The sequence below is a fragment of the Panthera uncia genome (assembly GCF_023721935.1).
Source record: "Panthera uncia isolate 11264 chromosome A3 unlocalized genomic scaffold, Puncia_PCG_1.0 HiC_scaffold_11, whole genome shotgun sequence".
Taxonomy (NCBI): Eukaryota; Metazoa; Chordata; class Mammalia; order Carnivora; family Felidae; genus Panthera; species Panthera uncia.
Window position 1 is genome coordinate 44,572,769 of NW_026057578.1, and position 19,158 is coordinate 44,591,926.

Below are 19,158 nucleotides of genomic sequence, written 5' to 3' on the forward strand. Positions count from 1 at the left end.
GACTCCATTTGTGAAAAAGCAATCTTGTAACTTCCAAAAACAATTAAAAAAATATAATCTGGGACATGCTCAGTTGGTTAAGTGTTTGACTCTTGATCTCAGCTCAGGTCATGATCTCATGGTTTGTAAGTTTGAGTCTCAAGTTGGGCTCTGCGCTAGCAGCATGGAACCTGCTTGGGATTCTCTCTCTCCCTTTCTCTCTGCCCCACCCTCACTCACACTCTTACTCAAAACTAAGTAAATAAACATTAAAAAAATATAATCTAAATATTTATCTTATTTTGCTAAATTTACAAATGAAATAGAAAAGCAGTAATTTCAGTATGTCTTTTAAGTTTCATTTTTTACAGTTCCTCCCTTTCCTTCTTTTTAAAGCAATTAGGCATTAATAATGAGAAATTTGAGCACCTGTGATTAGCATCAGTGTCTTTTCCTCAATCTGGGCCAGTAGCCACTTCAACTGTGGGGGAGCAGATGTGTCTCTTGTCTGTGACTATTTGAAAGTAGTATTTATGTCAAATAGTAGATAACAGTGGGTGAAAGGGTCATTTGAAAACAATAAATAAAAATATAATATTGCATCTCAGAAACATGGGAGAATAAATAGCTTGGTTATGAATGACGAATTATGACATCGAATGAAAAAAAAAACTCAAATATGAGCACATTTCTGTTTAACCTAAAATACTTCAGGTGTCCTCTTTAATTGTTCTCCCATTTCATAGAGGATGTACCTATTCAGCAAGGGTGTGTGTGCCAACAGGTTTTTAAGCTGCTTTGCTTTTGTATGTAATTAAACTGTTGGTGAATTTTCAAACTCGTTTGCCACCGAAATTCAAATAATTTTTTTTAGCACCAGAGAACTAGGGTAGGACAAGACTGCACAAGGTCCTAAGGTTTTCTGGAGAATACTCAAGTCAAAGAGTGTTGTACATCGAAAGAAAGGCAGTACAGAAAATTTAAATGTGCATTTTTAGGTTTCTTGTTTTTCACTAACCTATCAATCTCCCACTATTTTCAAGAGACAGATCACAATATGTGCTGAACTTATTTTAAGGACAGTCATGTGGGATGAGACTATAATTAATGGCTTTAGGAAAAAGTAAGTTCTTTTTCTTCTAAGACATAGACTGCATGGTAGGAACCAACAACAACAAAAAAACAGATCATGGGTCATTTTGATTATTTTTTTTTAAGATATGGTTTGAATTTCTAACCATGGGGAAAAAAATCAAGAAATATTGCAGTCTAAAAAAACTGTGGAAGTCCAGAAAAAGACAACTAAATGATTATGCAAATGGAGGTAAACAATAGTGTGAACATGTGCCGTGTACTGTCCACCAGCACAACTAAATGTAAGTCTTTACTCTGTGGAAAATTCTCAGTAAATGCTGTGCTATTTCAGAACCTGGTCATTAAATCTTTGATTCAAATTTCACCTCCATTACTTCTGGCTTCTATACCCTTGGGAAAATCCCTCACCTCAGTGTGCTCATTTATAAAATCAGGACTGACTGATTCCAAAGCCCTTGCCCCTGACTGGTGCCCTCACTTCTGTTCTCTTCCTTGTCACCTTGCTTGTGCCCTTCCCCTTGACCTGAACCATACTCCAGATTCCGCAGTCTTGCAAGCACTACCCTGGACTCCATGCTCTCACCTGGCTACTATTCTTCCTTTGTCCACCAAAGGCTCCAGCAGGAATGTCTGCGGGTTCTGAATAGACATCCCCAAATCACCTGCTCCGGCTATCAGGCTACAGACTAACTGCCATGCCCAAAGTACTCAGCAAAACCCACCACCCAGTGCTTAGTTGGGAAATAAAACAGCTCCTGTTCTGGCCCACCCTCCCTGATGTTTCTGAAGCATGGAGCATTGCTGACCTTCCTTGGCTCTTTATTCCCTTTCTTCCCTCAGAAGTGAATTCTTCACTTTTCAGAACTCTTTCATGGTTCTTTCTCCATTTCCCTGACTGCTTTCCTGGTGACATTCCCTCATTCTTTTTTCCTTAAGGATGTTTTTACCCCCAAAATTCATTCTTGGGCCTAGGTTTTAACTTGCAAAGTCCATACCATTTTCATGGATGATCTAACACTCCACACCCACATTTTTTTTTTTTTAACTTTTAACTTTGAGACAATTAAAGACCGACATACATTTATAAGAAATAATACAGAGAGATCCCAAATATCCTTCATCCCCCTGGTAATATCTTACATAGCCTAGCTATAGGACAGTATCACAATTTGGAAATTTTGACATTGATACACTTCATTAATACTCAGAGTCTACTCAGTTTACATGCTCTTGTGTGTGTGTATGTTTGGTTCTATGCAATTATTTCACATGTACAGATGATACACCCACATTCTAACTCACATTTCAAGGCCTGGAGATAGGCTCTTGTCATTTCAGGAAGAAGCATGGATGAGGAGGACCTACAGCATTCCCTAATCCTGACAATACCCATATATCCTAAAACAGACCCTCTGGGGGTGCCTGGCTGGCTTGGCTGGCACAGCGTGCGACTCTTGGTCTCAGGGTTGTGAGTCCAAGCCCCATGTTGGGTGTACAGATAACTTAAAAACAAAATCTAAAATAAAATAAAATAAAATAAAATAAAATAAAACAGACCCCCCGCCATGAGCAGAGCCTCAAACTGTGGCATGTAAATCCCCACCTCTCTCTTTCAATGCTCTCCTAGTCTATAACACTCGACCAGATCCTTTCAAAGTCTGTTCATCCTTCTAAGTCTGGCTTAAGTCCTTCCCCATGGGAAGTCCCCATGGTGCTACTGATCCACAAATGAGTCCTTCTGCATTTATCCTGTCTCTCTAGTTACATGTTAAGTTCCCAGGGGATAGAAAATGAGCTGTTTTTGTGGGTCTCATAGGTCTGACACAGGTCCTCAATACAAAATTCAACTAAGATGGGAAAAGAGAAGAAACAGAAAAAAAGAAACAAGGAAAGCGTAATTTGCTATCACATAGGGGTCTAGAAACCAGAATTTTAATAACTAGATTTTAAAAAACAATGTAGCAAGCATGGGCAAAAGATTACAATCTTTCCTTTTCCTGCCCATGAGAATTAATGTTCTGAAGAATCTTACCCTCTTCCACTGTGAGCAGGTTGCCCAAATCTGCTGATGAATGATATTGGACTGGCTCCGAATTCTTCACATTTGCCAGTGGCAGGAAGGGGTCGTAATCCGGGGATGACAGGTCGGCCAGGGTCAGTGTGTAGTGACTCTGTTGAGTATATGTGCTTGAGCCACACACACAGCAGTGCAGAACCTGTAAAAAGCAATGTGTGCCATGGATGCCACGAACATCCTGTCCCTGACAATCTGCCAACAGCACTTTGAGAGGTAGGACTCTCGTTTGGTAACATCTGAGAACATAGAATCCTTTCCGTTCTAAATTATCTTCCTGCTATTTGCAAGGTTATTTTTCTCCTTTTATATCAATACCAATAAATATATTTTCAACACAAAAGGAAAGTAAAAGTTAGAAAGTGCTTATTTTGCCATTCTGGGTGATCGCACACACCCAAGTCCTGCTTCTGTCCACCAGAATGTTCACAGACCTTCTTTTTCCAGTTCCAAACTCTACTACCCAAATGTCCAAATAGATATCTAAATCATGGCGTACTCTTACTATGTAATACTAAAGAGCGATGAGTGAAAAACTCACAACTATTCCCAACGGTATGAATGAATGAACCCCTTGAAAATAATGTTGAGTGAAGGGCGTCAGACACAGAAGCACATACTGCATAAATCCAGCTACACAAAGTTCAAAACAATCTACACCGTTACACAGGTTAGTTGCTGCCCCAGGTATGCGTATGGGGATAGTAATCAGCAGGGAGCCAGCATAGGTCCTTCTGTAATGCTGAGACTATTCAGTTTCTGCAGCCAGGATCTGGTTTCACAGGTGTGCTCGCTTTGTGAAAATTCATCAAGCTCTCACTTATGACTGGATGCATATTATACTTCAATAAAAAGTTTCCTTTACAGATAAAACCACGTTGTTCAATAAATTTGTGACTCATGTTAACTAGGAGGGGACATTTTTATTGGTAAAACAATTTTAAGAGAAATCTTTTAAGAAAAGAAATGTTAGAAAAGAGACAAATTTAAATGACTGTGGCTACTTTAGGTTGTCAAGCCAAGCCTTACATAGGTTTATAAACCACAGAGATGACAGAGTATCTAATGAATTAAAATCTTTGAATGAATTAAAAATAACATAGTTATTAAAATCTCTGACCACTAAAAAAACCATTTAAAAGTACAATACTTTTTAGTAGAATTTCAGCTATGTTTTATATTTAATACATTTCAAAATAAGGCAACACAGTAATCAGTTAATGACTTGGAATATTATTTTTTTAAAGGTTACTAGTAAAGGTTTCTTACTAAAACAATTAAAAACAGGGGCACCTCGGTGGCTCAATCGGTTAAGTGTCCAAGTATGGATTTCAGCTCCGATCATGGTCTCACAGTTCGTGGGTTTGATTTTCACACTGGGCTCTGTGCTGACACTGTGGAACCTGCTTGAGATTCTCTCTCTCTCCTGCCTTTTCTGCCCCTCCCTGCCCTCCCCCCCTCAAAATAAATAGATGAAATTAAAAAAAATAAACAACAGAATTGTCCCTGAGTACTAATTATTCAATTGATACACAAATGCCAAATTCATAAATAAACCTTTCACAGGACAGACTGTAAAGCCAATATAGAAGGGCAATATAAAGGATCCAGAGCAAACACCATATACCCAGTCATCAGTAGAGGTTGAAATTTGAATATTTTAAGTACCATAAAAATGATGAAGCTAAAAACTTTGATGTGATATATTTCCTTAGTGTATTTCTTAAGATCTTATAAAGCAAAGGGATTACTGAGACCTTTATACTTATTGATAAACAATTGATAAAACAATTTTGTCAAACTAAGACTGTAAATATTCCTAAAATATAAACATTTCTTTTAAAAATTAAGTAGAGATAGACCATGTTACATGAAAATTGGGGATTCTGATCAAACTGCAGTTGTTTAAAGATGGCAGTCGTGTGAAAATGCATGTTTCTTTCACTTGGTAACCACTGCTTCTCTACAATTACTTCTGTCCTGTTTTCACTCCTTAAATTATTCATTTCTTTTAAAATGTTTTACCTCTCCCCATATCTTTTCCAAAAGGGCACAAATAAATAAATAAATAAATACATGCACAGACATATTTGGGCGATTCTCTGATGCTTAAGTCTATACTCTATGTCCATGAGGCACAAATGGAGACTCACCCTATAGATATAATCCAGCAAAGGGGCTCTGCACGAGTGCTGCTCCTCCAGGGCTACTGTGGACACTGGGTGGAGAAGGGTGTTCACTGGCAATGCCATGCACCAGTCCAAGAGGCAGAGTAGCAAGGATACAATAAACTGGAAGAGGAAATAGGCCCAATACTGTACACTGCAGTCTTTTAAACTTCACTATATGTCGCAGCAAACAACAAACTGTCCCTGCACAATAGTAATTACTCAGTGGACACACAAATGCAGAAGAAATGAATGAGTAAATAAAGTTTTCAAAGGGGAGACAGTTAGGACCAATACAAAAGAATAATAAAGGATATCCCTGCGTGTAACATTGTTTTTCATTTTATCTTACATTAAAAAAAAAAAAAAAAACCAGACTGGGGAAAACTTAGCTGATGTGCCACCTACCTTCTTATCTGTTTCCACTGAGGAGTACTCTGCACTTGGTAAAAGAAAAGCAATTGTGGCCACAAGGATCTGCATAAAGACAAACCTCTAATCAAACAGACCATAGTAATAGTTTACGAAACCATATGATAAGAGTCTCAAGATGGCCTTGCACTAAACCCAGCTTGGTGCCAGTTCACTTGAGGAAGGTGATAAGAAGCCAAGAGCCAGTTTAGAGCTCTGTGTGATCCTGAAAATCGGGAGAAAGTCATAGAGCCATGCCTCGTCTCTATTCCACTCTCCTGGTGGTGAAATTGGGGCCCCAGAGGAAGGGACATTTCTCTCTGAGGTCACACAATCCCCATCATCAGTCTCCGCACTTAATGCAATGAAAGTAAAAAAAAATATTTTCAAAAATAACTATGAAAATGCTCCCATTTGATTTTCTTATAAACCACCCCAGGTCTCCACCTGTTATCCTGGTATAAAAGTACCCCTTTCCTTCTCAAAGCTATTCCCCTTTCAATGATAAACTACAATCGACTCTTGAACAACTCAGTGTGAGAGGTGCTAACCCCCTGACCTTGCACAGGAAGAAATCCATGTATAACTTTTGTCTCCCCCCCCAAATTTAACTACTAATAGCCTACTACTGGCCAGAAGCCTCAACAATAATATAAATCGTTGATTAACACATATTTTGTATGTTGTATGTATTGTTGTACTCTTACAATATAGTAAGCTAGACAGAAAAAAAATATTAAAAAAATCATAAGGATGAGAAAATACATATATAGTGTACTATATTTATCAGAAAAAATCCACATATAGATACATGCAGTTCAAACCCATGTTGTTCAAAGGTCAACTGTGTACAGTTGCCCTAAAACCCAACTTTATAACTTGCGGCATCTTCTATCCCTATGTCCAAACCTCTGTTCTGCCCTAGGTCACCTAAGCTCTTGGGGAGAACAGAGTGATCTCGCTGGTGAAATCTGTCTAGGGCTGAGAGGAAATAAATCAGTATCACTTCTTCTCTCCCCCTGTAATACCACGCAGAGACAAATCACATTTCCTTGAAGAGTTACCACTGGATGTGCAAAGAACAGGGCACGTTTTAAAAAGTGTAGTTTTAGGGGTGCCTGGGTGGCTCAGTTAGCTGAGCATCTGATTCTTGGTTTCGGCTCAGCTTGGGATTCTTTCTCTCCTCTCTCTGCCCCTCCCCTGCTCATTCTCTCTCGCTCTTTCTCTCTCTCTCAAAACAAACAAACTTTAAAATAAAATAAGAAGTGTAGCTTTAAAAACTAGCAGGAATGGATGGGCCTTATATTCAGGTACGTACAGAGGTGAGGGTAGCTGCTCCTTTACAACTAAGCACCCTCAAATGCAACCAGCCTCCGGGATATCATCACTGGGATGATTCTTCCTGTTCCTTCTATCTTTCTCTCCCACCAATTACCACCGCCCTTCCCCCCCCCCCCCCCCCCCCCCCCCCCCCAAGAGGGTATTACAGCAGTAATCTCATTACAGCTGGGTAATCATGCTATGGCAGAGAGCATGATCTGGGGCTTCGGTCTAGGAGAGACTCCTGTTTCACTCAACAGTCCCCCCACCCCCCGCCCCTCCACGGAGGGCATCATAACCAGCTGCCTACTCCTTGTTGGCACCATCCAAATTACTCTCGATGAATGAAGCCCAATCTACAAAAGGTCTCTTTGTTGTGGTCGTGTCTGCCTTTCAAACTCCCCAAGTGTAAAACTCTGCCCTGGAACACTGGTGGCTTCTTTACGTAGTGCCTGAAATCACAGCTGAGAAGAGCCGGTGCAATTTAATCTGAAAATGAATGACCCGTATGGCAATTTAATAGTCAGTACTCTAACAATTATTTGAGTATCTGTAATTAATTAAACACCAAATACAATAACTGGGAAACGCTTACGTGTTAGCATTACAGGACAAAGACTTACTTCTGAAATTTTCCGAGGCAGAGAGGTTTCAAACATCTGAAGCTTTTCCCAGTAGGAAACCAGCAACTGAAGAACATCACAGGCCACCTGAGCCACGACTTTGTTAGGAAACTGTAACAGGAAACAGAACCCCAAACTAAAGGACTGAACTTAACACGTGCATTTGTCCTAAGGAAGAACAAAACATGTATTTCTTTCCAGCGATGTTTAGGATACATTTCCTTGTTACGCATTAATTTTTTGAAAAATGTGTCCTGGTCCCACATTGCACGTGTACCATCCTTTAACTGCCTCTTGTCCACATGTATTAATTTCCTTAACATTCTATAGGAACAAAGAGCTGTTGTTCAGTCATCTGAAAATTGAAACCATAATTTCAAGTGCCTCATTCAGATTGCATAAATAATAGTTTTGACAATTGGAGGAAATTAAAAGGTAGTACATTACTGAGTATTCCCTGTGTGCTGGCCCTTTTAGAATTCTCCTCATTTTCGCATTGATGTATCTTCATTAACACCTCTGCAAGGTAGATATGATCTTCATTTTATAGAAACATGAAGTGATCAAGTGATTTCCCACCTTATAAAATTAAACTTCACCCACATGTGTAATGTACTAAGAAATGTGAAAATTTGGGAACTGTGAGAATATAATCCTATGTTATGATGTATTTATTCAATTACTTTGAGTGTGTTTTTGGAGTCTGGTGTGTGTACAAGGACCTTTGGATGCTCCCACTTCTTGCTAGATGGCATGTCAAAGGGGAGGGACGGTACTCACAAAGAACATTGGGTTGGATGGATGAAACAGATGAAAGACACCTTGTGCCTCTCTCCCTGCCCAGAACCTGGGGCTACCCTGCTGTCCCTACCTTATTATCTAAAGCCGAAAGGTTTGTCGCTGATTTTGGGTGTCTAAGGAAACCCCTGGATATGTAGCTTAGTTATTTCCACACCAGGAGCTCCAAGTCACATAAAGCAGGTACCAATTGACCTCAGCACCACACAGACATGGAAAAGTCAACATTTAGCAGCTCAGTGCAAATGTACAGGACGAGGAAGAAGGTAAGGCAAAGGGGATTACTTTGAACTCTGTAGAATAAACACTTTCCAAATACTCCCTCCTGATAGGTGCAAAGTGCACCCAGGGCAAGAGCGTCTGCCCTCAAGGGGCTCTCAGAGCCTGGCCTCTAGGCCTCAGATGACCTGATGCTCACGAGCCTCTTTCAACCCTGCAAACACTCTGGCTTGCTTCTGTCCCAAGGCCTTTGCCCTTACTCCCTGCTTTGCCTGGGATGCTGGCTTCTGCCACATCTCTCAGATCATGGCACTAAAGGCCTCCTCCGTGAGGCCACCTTGCCTATCCCAAGGAGTGGCAGTCTATCTGCTCCAGCTCTTCAGCTCCATCCTGCTTCGCTCTCGTGCTTTCCTCATGGCATTAAGGGCTATCAAGCCGATCATCTGTATTTGTCTGCCTGTTCTTTTGTGTTTGTTTTTCCACATCTTGTTTACCATTATGTTCCTAATGCCTTGCACACCCCCCGGAGAAGTAACGCATGACAAGTCTAAGGTGAAGAACAGGAATAGCCACTGGATGTGTTTCCACTGCATCACAGGGGTCAGGTCGTGGGGTGGAAACATAAGGCTGGCATGGCTCTTACATCTAACTAGAAGCTGGGAGCAGACAAGAGGACAACGAAGAAATGAGAGCTATGGTAGACCAGACAAAGAGCCTCTGGGCAGAGGGATGAGGTGTGAGAGAGGGGGCAGGTGGTAGAGAGAATGGGGGAAGGGTGGAGGGAGAGCTGAGGTTAGGCCAGAAGAAGGCAGAGGGAGAGTGTTTCCTTTAAGGCAGCAGGTGGTAGGGCACTGCGGAAGCAAGGTCAGGCTGGAGGGCTGCAGGTGGGATGCTATTACTGACATGTGAATGCTGTGGGTGGTGGTGGGGAGAGACAAATCACTCATTCACTCACTCACTCATTCAGCACATATTCATGGAGTAATGACAATGTGCCAACACTGAGGGTGACACATGGTAGCTACAGTTGTGAGGAGCACAGCAGGAAGGATAGGTTGTTGAATCGCTGTGTTGTACACCTGAAACTAACATCACACTGTGTGTCAACTATACTGCTTCACTGCTCAACACTGCACTCTGCTCCAACATGCCAGCATCTTCCTGCTCTTAGGATATATACCAACTCGTTTCTACCCCAGGGCCTTTGTACTGGGAGCTCCTTCTGCCCAGAGTGCCCCTTCCCTACACACTGCTCAGCTTCTTCTCATTACTGCTTTCCCCACTCACATGCCTTCACCTTTTCCTTTTACAGAGCATCTCTTGCTCTCAGTCCTCTCTATGGTGCACATGTGTGGTTGCTTGGCCAGTATCAATTCCTCCCTCACTCCTTAACTAATAGATCTATTTTGAGGTGCCTTCCCTCTCCCATGCAGGCCATCTCTCCCAGCTCCAGGAATGTGCCCTAACAGGCTTAAACGAATCAGAAGATTTTATTCCCAGTCTCAGTCGCTGGTACAGGGATGAGCGAGAAACCTCGACTAATGCATCTCAGTACCTCTTACGAGAATGCTGTGATGGAAGTCCTGCAGAACACAAACAAGGACACATGGGACCCTGACTCCTACTGGCAGATATCCTCCAACCCTGCAGGCATCCCACCCTAACATGAAGCCACCTCTGTGGACTACAGAGCAGTAGAGTTAGACAATTAGGTCAGTGTTGAGTGTTAATCTCCTGAATCAACCAACCCTGACCTCTTCCTTACCCATGTATTTTCCAGCTTTATGAATCAATATGTTCCCATGTTGTTTAAGCCAGAAAAAGAAAGAAAAAAAAAGTATAGGGCACAAGATGAACAGGGCAGATACAGTCTCTACTCTGAAGGACTAACAGTCTTGGGAACAGGCAGGGACCTGTTCACATATGTCCCTGAAAGCCGTGCAGAGTGCTCTAGTCTATGGGCTACTTGGTCAGACCCTGTGCAGACAGATTCCTCCGGTGGCAGGAGGGAGGACAGATCTGTGGGGGCCAGACTAGGGCCAAGGAGTTGGAAGGCACCAGGAGGCTCAGTTATTGGCAGGGGGAGACAGGATGGGTAGGGATGGCCCTAGGGCAGCAGGACTCTAGGACTGAAGTAAGGAGGGCGGGGAAAGTCAATGATGTCTCCTGAGATAGGGTAAGAGAAGGAACGACAGGTGAGGCTGAGGGTGGGGCTCGGGTTGGGCCTCCTCTCACTTGGGCTGCCAAGGAGACAGGGTTGGCAGCTCACCTGAGCGAGAGCTGAAGCTGCCACTCTAGTGCCCTTGGCCCCCACCTTGGAGGGGACACCTAGGTCTGTGACTACAGCTCAGGCTTAGAACCCTCCGCCCCCACCCACACACTCCCCCACCAGACACAACTAGCTGAGTAGAATTCTCCAGGCAGCTAGGCAGTGCTCTGCTCTCACTGTTTTTCATGGATACCTCCTGGGGAGCATTTCCCAGCCTTCTCTGACCATGCCCTTCCTGCATCTGAGGGAACACCTGAATCAGCCTCATCAAGTGTTCCTGAAGGGCAGGGTCACAGCAGAGTGGTGCCCAGAGCCATGTGGAATCCATAAGACGGGAAGCCCTTTCTGGCCTCATGCACCCTGTGCTGCTGGGGCCGGGCCTCCTTCTCTAGTCCGCCAGATGCTCCCCCTCCTAGCAGAGCCCTGAGCCTCCCTGGGGCCCCTCTTCTTAAGAGTTGTTGCTGTCCCCCTTGCTCCCCGTGGCAACTCCTTCCCTGATAGCTCTCGGTTCTCTTAGATTCATGTGCTCCCTCCTTCAGTGAAAGTGCCACTGGCACAGGAACACAGGCTTCGGAGGGAGGCAGGCAGGGAGTTGCCCCAGCGTCCTGGAACTGCATCCATGAGTTTCCCTCTGCTATTCATACTGGTTAAAGGAAGGTTGATATGGCTGATCTCGGCCCTCTGATTTCTTAGCAATTCAAGCCGGAGCAAGGTCCTTGGCCTTCTTTAGCTGTGCTCTCTTTTATTGCCAAAATGGGGGGATCAGGAGCATCCTGGGGTGCAGGCTTCAACGGGACAGCCCCCACACTGTGGCGGGATGTCCCTGATAGAGCACGGCTCCAAGCATGGCAGCTACGTTTTTTCTGGTACTCTATGTTTTCCTCATAACTGTAGAAAAACTATAGAGATTTTTGAAAATGTGGAGAACTACAACAGGAAAACGTAAGCCGTCATATATCCTTTTACTCTTGTTATCTATACTGCATAGAACCACATAGGGTAGAAGATTTATCTACAGATCTCCTTCACTCTGAGACACCACTGAATTATTAACAGCTTTTCCAGGAAGGGAGTAGGGGTGGGGAAGCCACAGCACATGCAATATACCTTTCTAGATTTAGGGAAAAAACTAGGATTGGAAAAATAGATCTTAGAATTGAGAAAATAGGATATTAAAAAGCAAATTATACTCTGCATAGATATACAATTGATATCCAACTTTTTTTCACTGTAATAGTTATATGTGAATATTTCACCATGGCTTTTGGAGTGTCTTATACACTGCAATTAGGGAAAAGCCCAGACATGGGGACAGGGTGTCCTGGGTTTGACCCTGGCAGACTCTCTATTTCCCAATCAGCTCATTTTCCACATCTGTGATGCAGAGGTTGCAGTAAGCCTTCACACAGAGGGTGGTTTTAAGGATTAAAAGCAACAACAAAGGTCAGCACCCTGCTCAGGCCAGAGGGAGGCCTCCTAAGTGATATTTTGGTTTGATCAATTTTCCATTCCTCATCACAGGGATCAGCAGCAAGTGTTTCTCCAGCTCTCCGGATCTGACTGGCACTCCCAGGTGTTGTGGAGGAGAGAATGGGGGATGGGGTGCACAGGTGGGAGGGGGTCAGAGGACATAAGACTTGGTCAGGAAGGGGAGTAGGTGAGGAGCACTGCCATGAAATCCGGCTGCAAAGACAGGCAGGGGCTAGACCAGAGGGCCGGATGCCAAGCCATGGGCAGGGGATGTCCCTGGCTGGTTATCCTGTGGGCTGAAGCACAAAGGTGACACAGCTCTATCGCTGGCCTGGTGATGACTGTCCCAGTGTCAGCTACAATGGTTGTTACTATTACAGCAACACATGACAGGCAGTAGAGAAGGGCAGGCATGAGCCTGGATGCTGGTATCAGATGCACAGTTTAGGGTCTGAACTTTGGCTTGACCAGGCTCTAGAGCCTGGAAAGAGCTCCTTGACCTTCCTGCACCTCAGCTTCTCCACTGTAAAGTGGGACAAGTGCCTAGCAGCTGAGAACTTCCACAAACCCCAGTACAGTGCCTGGCAGGGACTAGACACTCACCAGTTCTGGGGGGTATAATAACAGCAGTGCTAATTATTACCACCATCTCTAAACAGGAGCCAGAAAGGGACCTGGCAGGTTTTGAGCCCTGGTTTAGGAAGTGGCCTAACAGTATATATAAAAGTTCAGTTTTGTTTTCCTGTTACACAGATCTGCTCTCAGTGCTGCTTCCATCCTTTATACCTGTGTGCCTGTGTGCTTAGGACTGGATTTCTCTGGGCCTTGCTTTCCTCTGGTGGGACATAGTGATTGTACCATCTACCTTGCAGAGCTGTTCTGAAGTATTGACTTTGCAATGAATGTGGGCCAGCATGTGAACCCAGTCAATGGCAAAACAAAAACAAAAAACAAAAAACAAACAAACACAAAAAACCCCAAAAAACACTCCCTCTTTTCATTAACAAAGCAAAGGAAGAAAGACATCCTAAAAGTGTGAAGGCCCAGTCAGGTGGCGAGTACTCAGGTCTCTCCCAGTCCCACTGCAGAGGCCAGGGCATGAAATCGCACTTTCTTGTCACTATTACCAACAGTGGTGTTGCTTGCCACAGGAAGTGCCCGGCCCACAGAGGAACTCCACTCAGGCAAAGGGGTCAGTCCAGGACAGCTCAGCCACCAGTGGGGAAGCAGCTATTGGTGGCCTCTTTTGTGAGCCTCACAGAACATTCAGCATGGCTCTCATAAAAACAATTTTTGATTTAAAACCCCTCTCTGATATAGGGAAAAAATAGTGATGGCGCTAATTCAAACTAGAACTGGTTGAATATCTGGGATACAGATTACTGTCAAATACACATCACGAATTGGGAATACCTTCAAAGTGACACCTATCACATTGATGGCCTCTTTCAGCTGAGGATGGCTCGTGCACTGGGCAAGCTCTTCGCATATCCAGACCCCGAGGGAGCAAATGGCGATGCATCTTTTGGAAAAGAAGGAAAAGAGGAAAACTCTCAAAAAATTTAACATGTTTTCTTGGTATTTTCATGTGACAAAGTATTTTAAATCTTTTTTTTACAAAGTAGCAAAAATTACACATACACTAACAGAGTGTCTTCCTGAGAAAAAAAGGGTAAGGACAAATAGAAATACTGATATTGGTTAGTAATTATTTAATGAAGTAAATGATATACTTCCTGTTAATAGTCACAGCCCATATATCAGTTATTTTTGCTGACATCTTCTTTAAATTTGAGAGAGAGAGAGAGAGAGAGAGAGAGAGAGAGAGAGAGAGAAAGCATACCCACGAGTGGAGGAGAGGGGCAGAGGAAGAGAGAGAGTATCTTTTTTTTTTTTTAATATAATTTATTGTCAAATTGGCTAACATACAGTGTGTAAAGTGTGCTCTTGGTTTTTGGGGTCGAGTCCTGTGGTTCATTGTTTGCATACAACACCCAGTGCTCATCCCAACAAGTGCCCTCCTCCATGCCCATCACCCATTTTCCCTCTCCCCCACCCCCATTCACCCTCAGTTTGTTCTCTGGACTTAAGAGTCTCTTGTGGTTTGCCTCCCTCCCTCTTTGTTTGTAACTATTTTTTCCCTTCCCCTCCCCGGTCTTCTGTTAAGTTTCTCAAGATCCACACATGAGTGAAAACATATGATATCTTTCTTTCTCTGACTGACTTATATAATACCTTCCAGCTCCATCCATGTTGCTGTAAATGGCAAGACTTCATTCTTTCTCATTGCCAAGTAGTACTCCGTTGTATATATAAACCACATCTTCTTTATCCACTCATCAGTTGATGGAAATTTAGGCTCTTTCCATGATTTGGCTATTGTTGAAAGTGCTGTTATAAACATTGGGGTACATGTGCCCCTATGAATCAGCACCCCTGTATCCTTTGGATAAATTCCTAGTAGTGCTATTGCTGGGTTGTAGGGTAGTTCTATTTTTAATTTTTTGAGGTACCTCTCCACTGTTTTCCAGAGCGGCTGCACCAGTTTGCATTCCCACCAACAGTGCAAGAGGGTTCCCATTTCTCTGCATAGTCGCCAGCATCTGTTGTTTTCTGAGTTGTTCATTTTATTTTTGCTGACATTTTTAACTACACTGTATTGCTTCAAGATAGTTTTGACGAATAATCAAAGACATGAATCTCAGAAAATCGTTGGAAATTGAGTTTGTAATTGTTTTCCCTACAATAAAATACACAACACCTACTACAAACAGAATACAAACCCTATATTCCATTGTAAAGAATATTTGAACACAACTTCCAGAATCAGCTGCACTGTTATCTTTTAAACAATAAGTGAGGACAAAGCTTTCTTCAAATTACACAGTCCTTTAAAAATTATCTTTCTCAATTATAAATCATTTTTAAATGGTAATTCTCTTTGGAACTGATATATTCCACTATCTTTTGCAATGATCAAAAAGTCATACTCCTGTTAATTTTTTCTGAATGCCCACATATAAAATTAAAATACTTGCTCCCAAACCTGGTCACTTTCAGAACAAAAGGGGGGTTCAAGTCCCTGCTTGGAACCAGAAGTTAACTGTAGGATGTATATGTTGTTCTTTGTAATAAGAGGTCACATCCAGTACCAATTAAACTGAACGTACTGCTCAGCTCTCCACAGTAAAAGTTCTTTGTATTCAGTATAATTCAGCAATTAAAATAAATATATTTTGAGGTTTTAAAACCACCATATTTCACTGGAATCTCACCTCTTTAAATTAAGACAGACTAAGGGCTTCAGAACACGTTTATTAAAAGTCCTTTGGAGGCTAGGTCACCTTCTACTTAAATGCACTCAGTATAAATGGGCAGCCCAGTTTATAAGGTGTGCCTGGCCTTCTTTGGTTCTCTGACAACAGCATAATACATGAATTCCACACGCTTTGAACCCTCGACTTCCCGCACTGTATAGAACTGTCTCCTCTTGCCTCATCCCTACGCTTATTCTCAGTCTAGAAACTGCACTTTGTATTCTTAGTTTGCGCTCTTTGCCATGTATTCTACATGCTTTCAAATAGCCTTTTTATCTTCCCCCAGCTTAACTTATTATTTAACCCACTAAAATCTAACTTGGAATTATACCCCCAATCATATTTTTACCACTTCAAGAGCCTCTCTTCCTTTGCATGCTTGAATGTGTGTGTGTGTGTGTCTATAAATACACATACTTTTTTTTTTACAACCCATTAACCTTTCTGTTAAATGTAATTCATTCAGAGCAAAGATCTCTCATTTCTTACGAACACCTGCATTACTCTGTAACTATTAGCCCTGCATGACAGAGAACTTTTGTGACCCATAAAGTGGTTTCCTAATGTGAACCACTCTCACCTGCCTTGAGTTTTAAAGTCACACTAGCTTATAGCTGCTCTTCCATGCTATTTTTTCTCTTTCCAACATATCATTTAGCATCCCCATCTAGCATCTTCCGATTCTAATACTCTGTTACCCCTTACGTGTTTGAGTTCCTGTCAGTTAGGTTCTCTGTATCCCAAATGTGTCCTTTGCGGTCCTTTGTGAGTTCTATCTCTCAAAACTTTTTTTTTAGCTAATGGCAATGCCACCTTCACTCTCCTTTGTACACCAACGCACTTTCTGGAACTGTTTGCTACCATCCCATCTCACACCACCCAATTTACGTAACTTACTATTTTTTCTGAACTCTTCTACATTATTATCACTCACAATTATAACTATCTTCTCTCGTGATTCTCCTCCATTTATTTGGAATCTTGATCATATTTCTGCTTATCTGCACTTTCATGAACTCAATTTCATTGTCTAACTCCTCTCATACTCAGCTAATAAAGACTGAGCATATCATACACATTCTATTCCATTTTTAACTCCACAGACATTTGGCTTTCTACAGTAAGGAAAAAGTGGGAGAGGAAGGTATTGCTAAGACATGTTAAAGGTTTGAATGTGGTGCATATGTGAAAAGGAGAAATCAAGGATTTTCCCCAAGTTTCTGTACTGAAAATCTGAGATGATGGTGCCCTTTACCAAGGGGGGAGTCTGAGGGATGGTCAGGAGACTCAAGGATTCATCTGTGGTTGTGTTAACTTTGTATGTGTTAAGACATCCAAGTTGAGGTATCAAGTAGGCAGTTTAATATATAAGCCTGAATATATGAGGGGTTCACAGAAGAGGCCAGGTAAATAAATTCAGTATCATTAGTAAGTAGGTGGTATTTAAAGTCTAGTTAGAATGAATAAGAGCACCTAGGAGCGTCATGGAGGGAGGAGAGGACCACCCCTAAACCTCGAGTCACCAACTTGCAGAAGTTAGGTGCAGGAGGGAGACAGAACAGGAGAAGCGTGGTAACATAGGAATAAAATAAGAAGGTTGTATTCTAAGGCCTGACATTGTTTAGGAAGAGGGTAAAGACAGCCTTATTTCAGAATTAGTAACACAAGTATGCATATTACAATTTCTTTTTTTTTAATGTTTATCTATTTTGAGAGAAAGAGGGTATGTGTGTGCTTGAGCATGGGAGGGACAGGGGTGGGGAAAGAGAGAGACAGAAAAAGAGAGAGAGAGGGAGGGAGGGAGAGGGAGAGAATCCTAAATGATGTGGGATTCAGCACAGAGCCCGATGTGGGGCTCAATCTCATGATCCTGGGATCATGATCTGAACAGAAATCAAGAGTCAGATGCTTAACTGACTGAGCCACCCAGGTGCCCCATTAAAATTTCTAGGGTAACTTTTAAGAAAACTGAAAGAGAGTCTATGACTCCTAAGAAATTAGAGAAAAAATGGAATGTGGGAAAAATCATCTGGAAGGGAGGAAGTTAGGAAGTTAGGAAGGAAGGAAGAAAGGAAGGAAAGGAGAAGGGAAGAATGAAGGTGAGAAAAGGGAGAAAATGAGAGAATACTGAGGACAAATAACAAAATATAAAGATGAAAGAAATACATCCAAATATGTCAGTAATTGCAGCAAATGTAAATGAACTAAAGATTCAGCTAAAAGATAAAAATCAGACAGTATAAATGTATAAAATAAAATATGTACAATTTTTGCAAAGACATTTAAAAGAGAAGAATATAGAAAAGTTAAATCTAAAAGGATAGAAAATATTGGGGTGCCTCAGTGGCTCAGTGGGTTAAGCGTCTGACTCTTGGTTTCAGCTCAGCTCATGATCTCATGGTTTATGAGTTCGAGCCCCACATAGGGCTCTGTGCTGACAGAGTGGAGCTTGTCTGAGATTCTGTCTCCCTCTCTCTCTCTGCCCCTCCCTTGCTTGCTCACTTGTATTTTCTCTCAAAAATAAATAAAAATTGAAAAAAATAAAAATAAAAGGATAGAAAATATCATTTAAAAATATCCATATCAATATCAGATAAGTAGTCTTTAAGGTAGGGGTGCCTGGGTGGCTCAGTCAGTTGAGCATCCAACTTCGGCTCAGGTCATGATCTTGAGGTTTCACAAGTTCAAGCCTCATGTTGGGCTCTGCTGGCTGACAACTCAGAGTCTGGAGCCTGCATCGGATTCTCTCTCTCTGCCCCTCGCCTGCTCATACTCTGTCTCTCTCTCTCTCAAAAATAAATAAAAGAGATGGGATTCTATATAGAGATTTGATAATTCTATACTTCTATGCAGCTAATAATATAGCTTCAAAATATATAAAACAAAAATTGACAGATATATAAGGGAAATAGATAAATGTACCATAATAGTGGGATATCTTAATCCATCTTTCTCAGTTAATGATCAAGATGATGAAAAAATTAGAAAGGATTTAAAGTATTTGAAAGACATGATTAAAAAATTAATCAAACGGACACATCTAGAGCACTACACCCAACAACTGAAGAAATGGTATACACATTCTTTTCAACCATATACAGGACATGTGCAGAAAATGACTACATACTGAGCCATAGAGCAAATCTCAACAATTTCAAAGATTGTTACTTGGCAGGCAACATATTTAATCTACAATGCCTTTAAGACATCAGCAGCAAAAAGATAAATAAAAATAACCATGTGTTTAAAAATGAAGGAATATATTTCTAAATAAATCATGACTCAGTGAAGGAATCATAATGGAAACTGGAAAAAATTTCAGTGGAAAAATATTACATATCAAACGTAGAGAACTCAGATAAAGTGGCACTTAGAAATAAACATAGGGACTTAAATGTTGGTATCTGTAAAGGAG

General features: G+C 41.8%; 1 protein-coding gene across 5 annotated transcripts in view; it reads right to left on the bottom strand.

Moving 5' to 3' along the window:
* The window catches only part of RALGAPA2 (Ral GTPase activating protein catalytic subunit alpha 2), a 324,029-nt gene that overhangs the window by 121,821 nt on the left and 183,050 nt on the right, over positions 1-19,158 (bottom strand). For all 5 annotated transcript variants that reach the window (XM_049650097.1, XM_049650096.1, XM_049650095.1 and 2 more), the window contains 5 exons: positions 13,840-13,948; positions 7,671-7,781; positions 5,725-5,793; positions 5,302-5,439; positions 3,107-3,290 (listed from right to left, as the gene is read on the bottom strand). In XM_049650097.1, the coding sequence (XP_049506054.1) occupies positions 3,107-3,290; positions 5,302-5,439; positions 5,725-5,793; positions 7,671-7,781; positions 13,840-13,948 (611 nt within the window). The remainder of the gene's footprint in view (positions 1-3,106; positions 3,291-5,301; positions 5,440-5,724; positions 5,794-7,670; positions 7,782-13,839; positions 13,949-19,158) is intronic.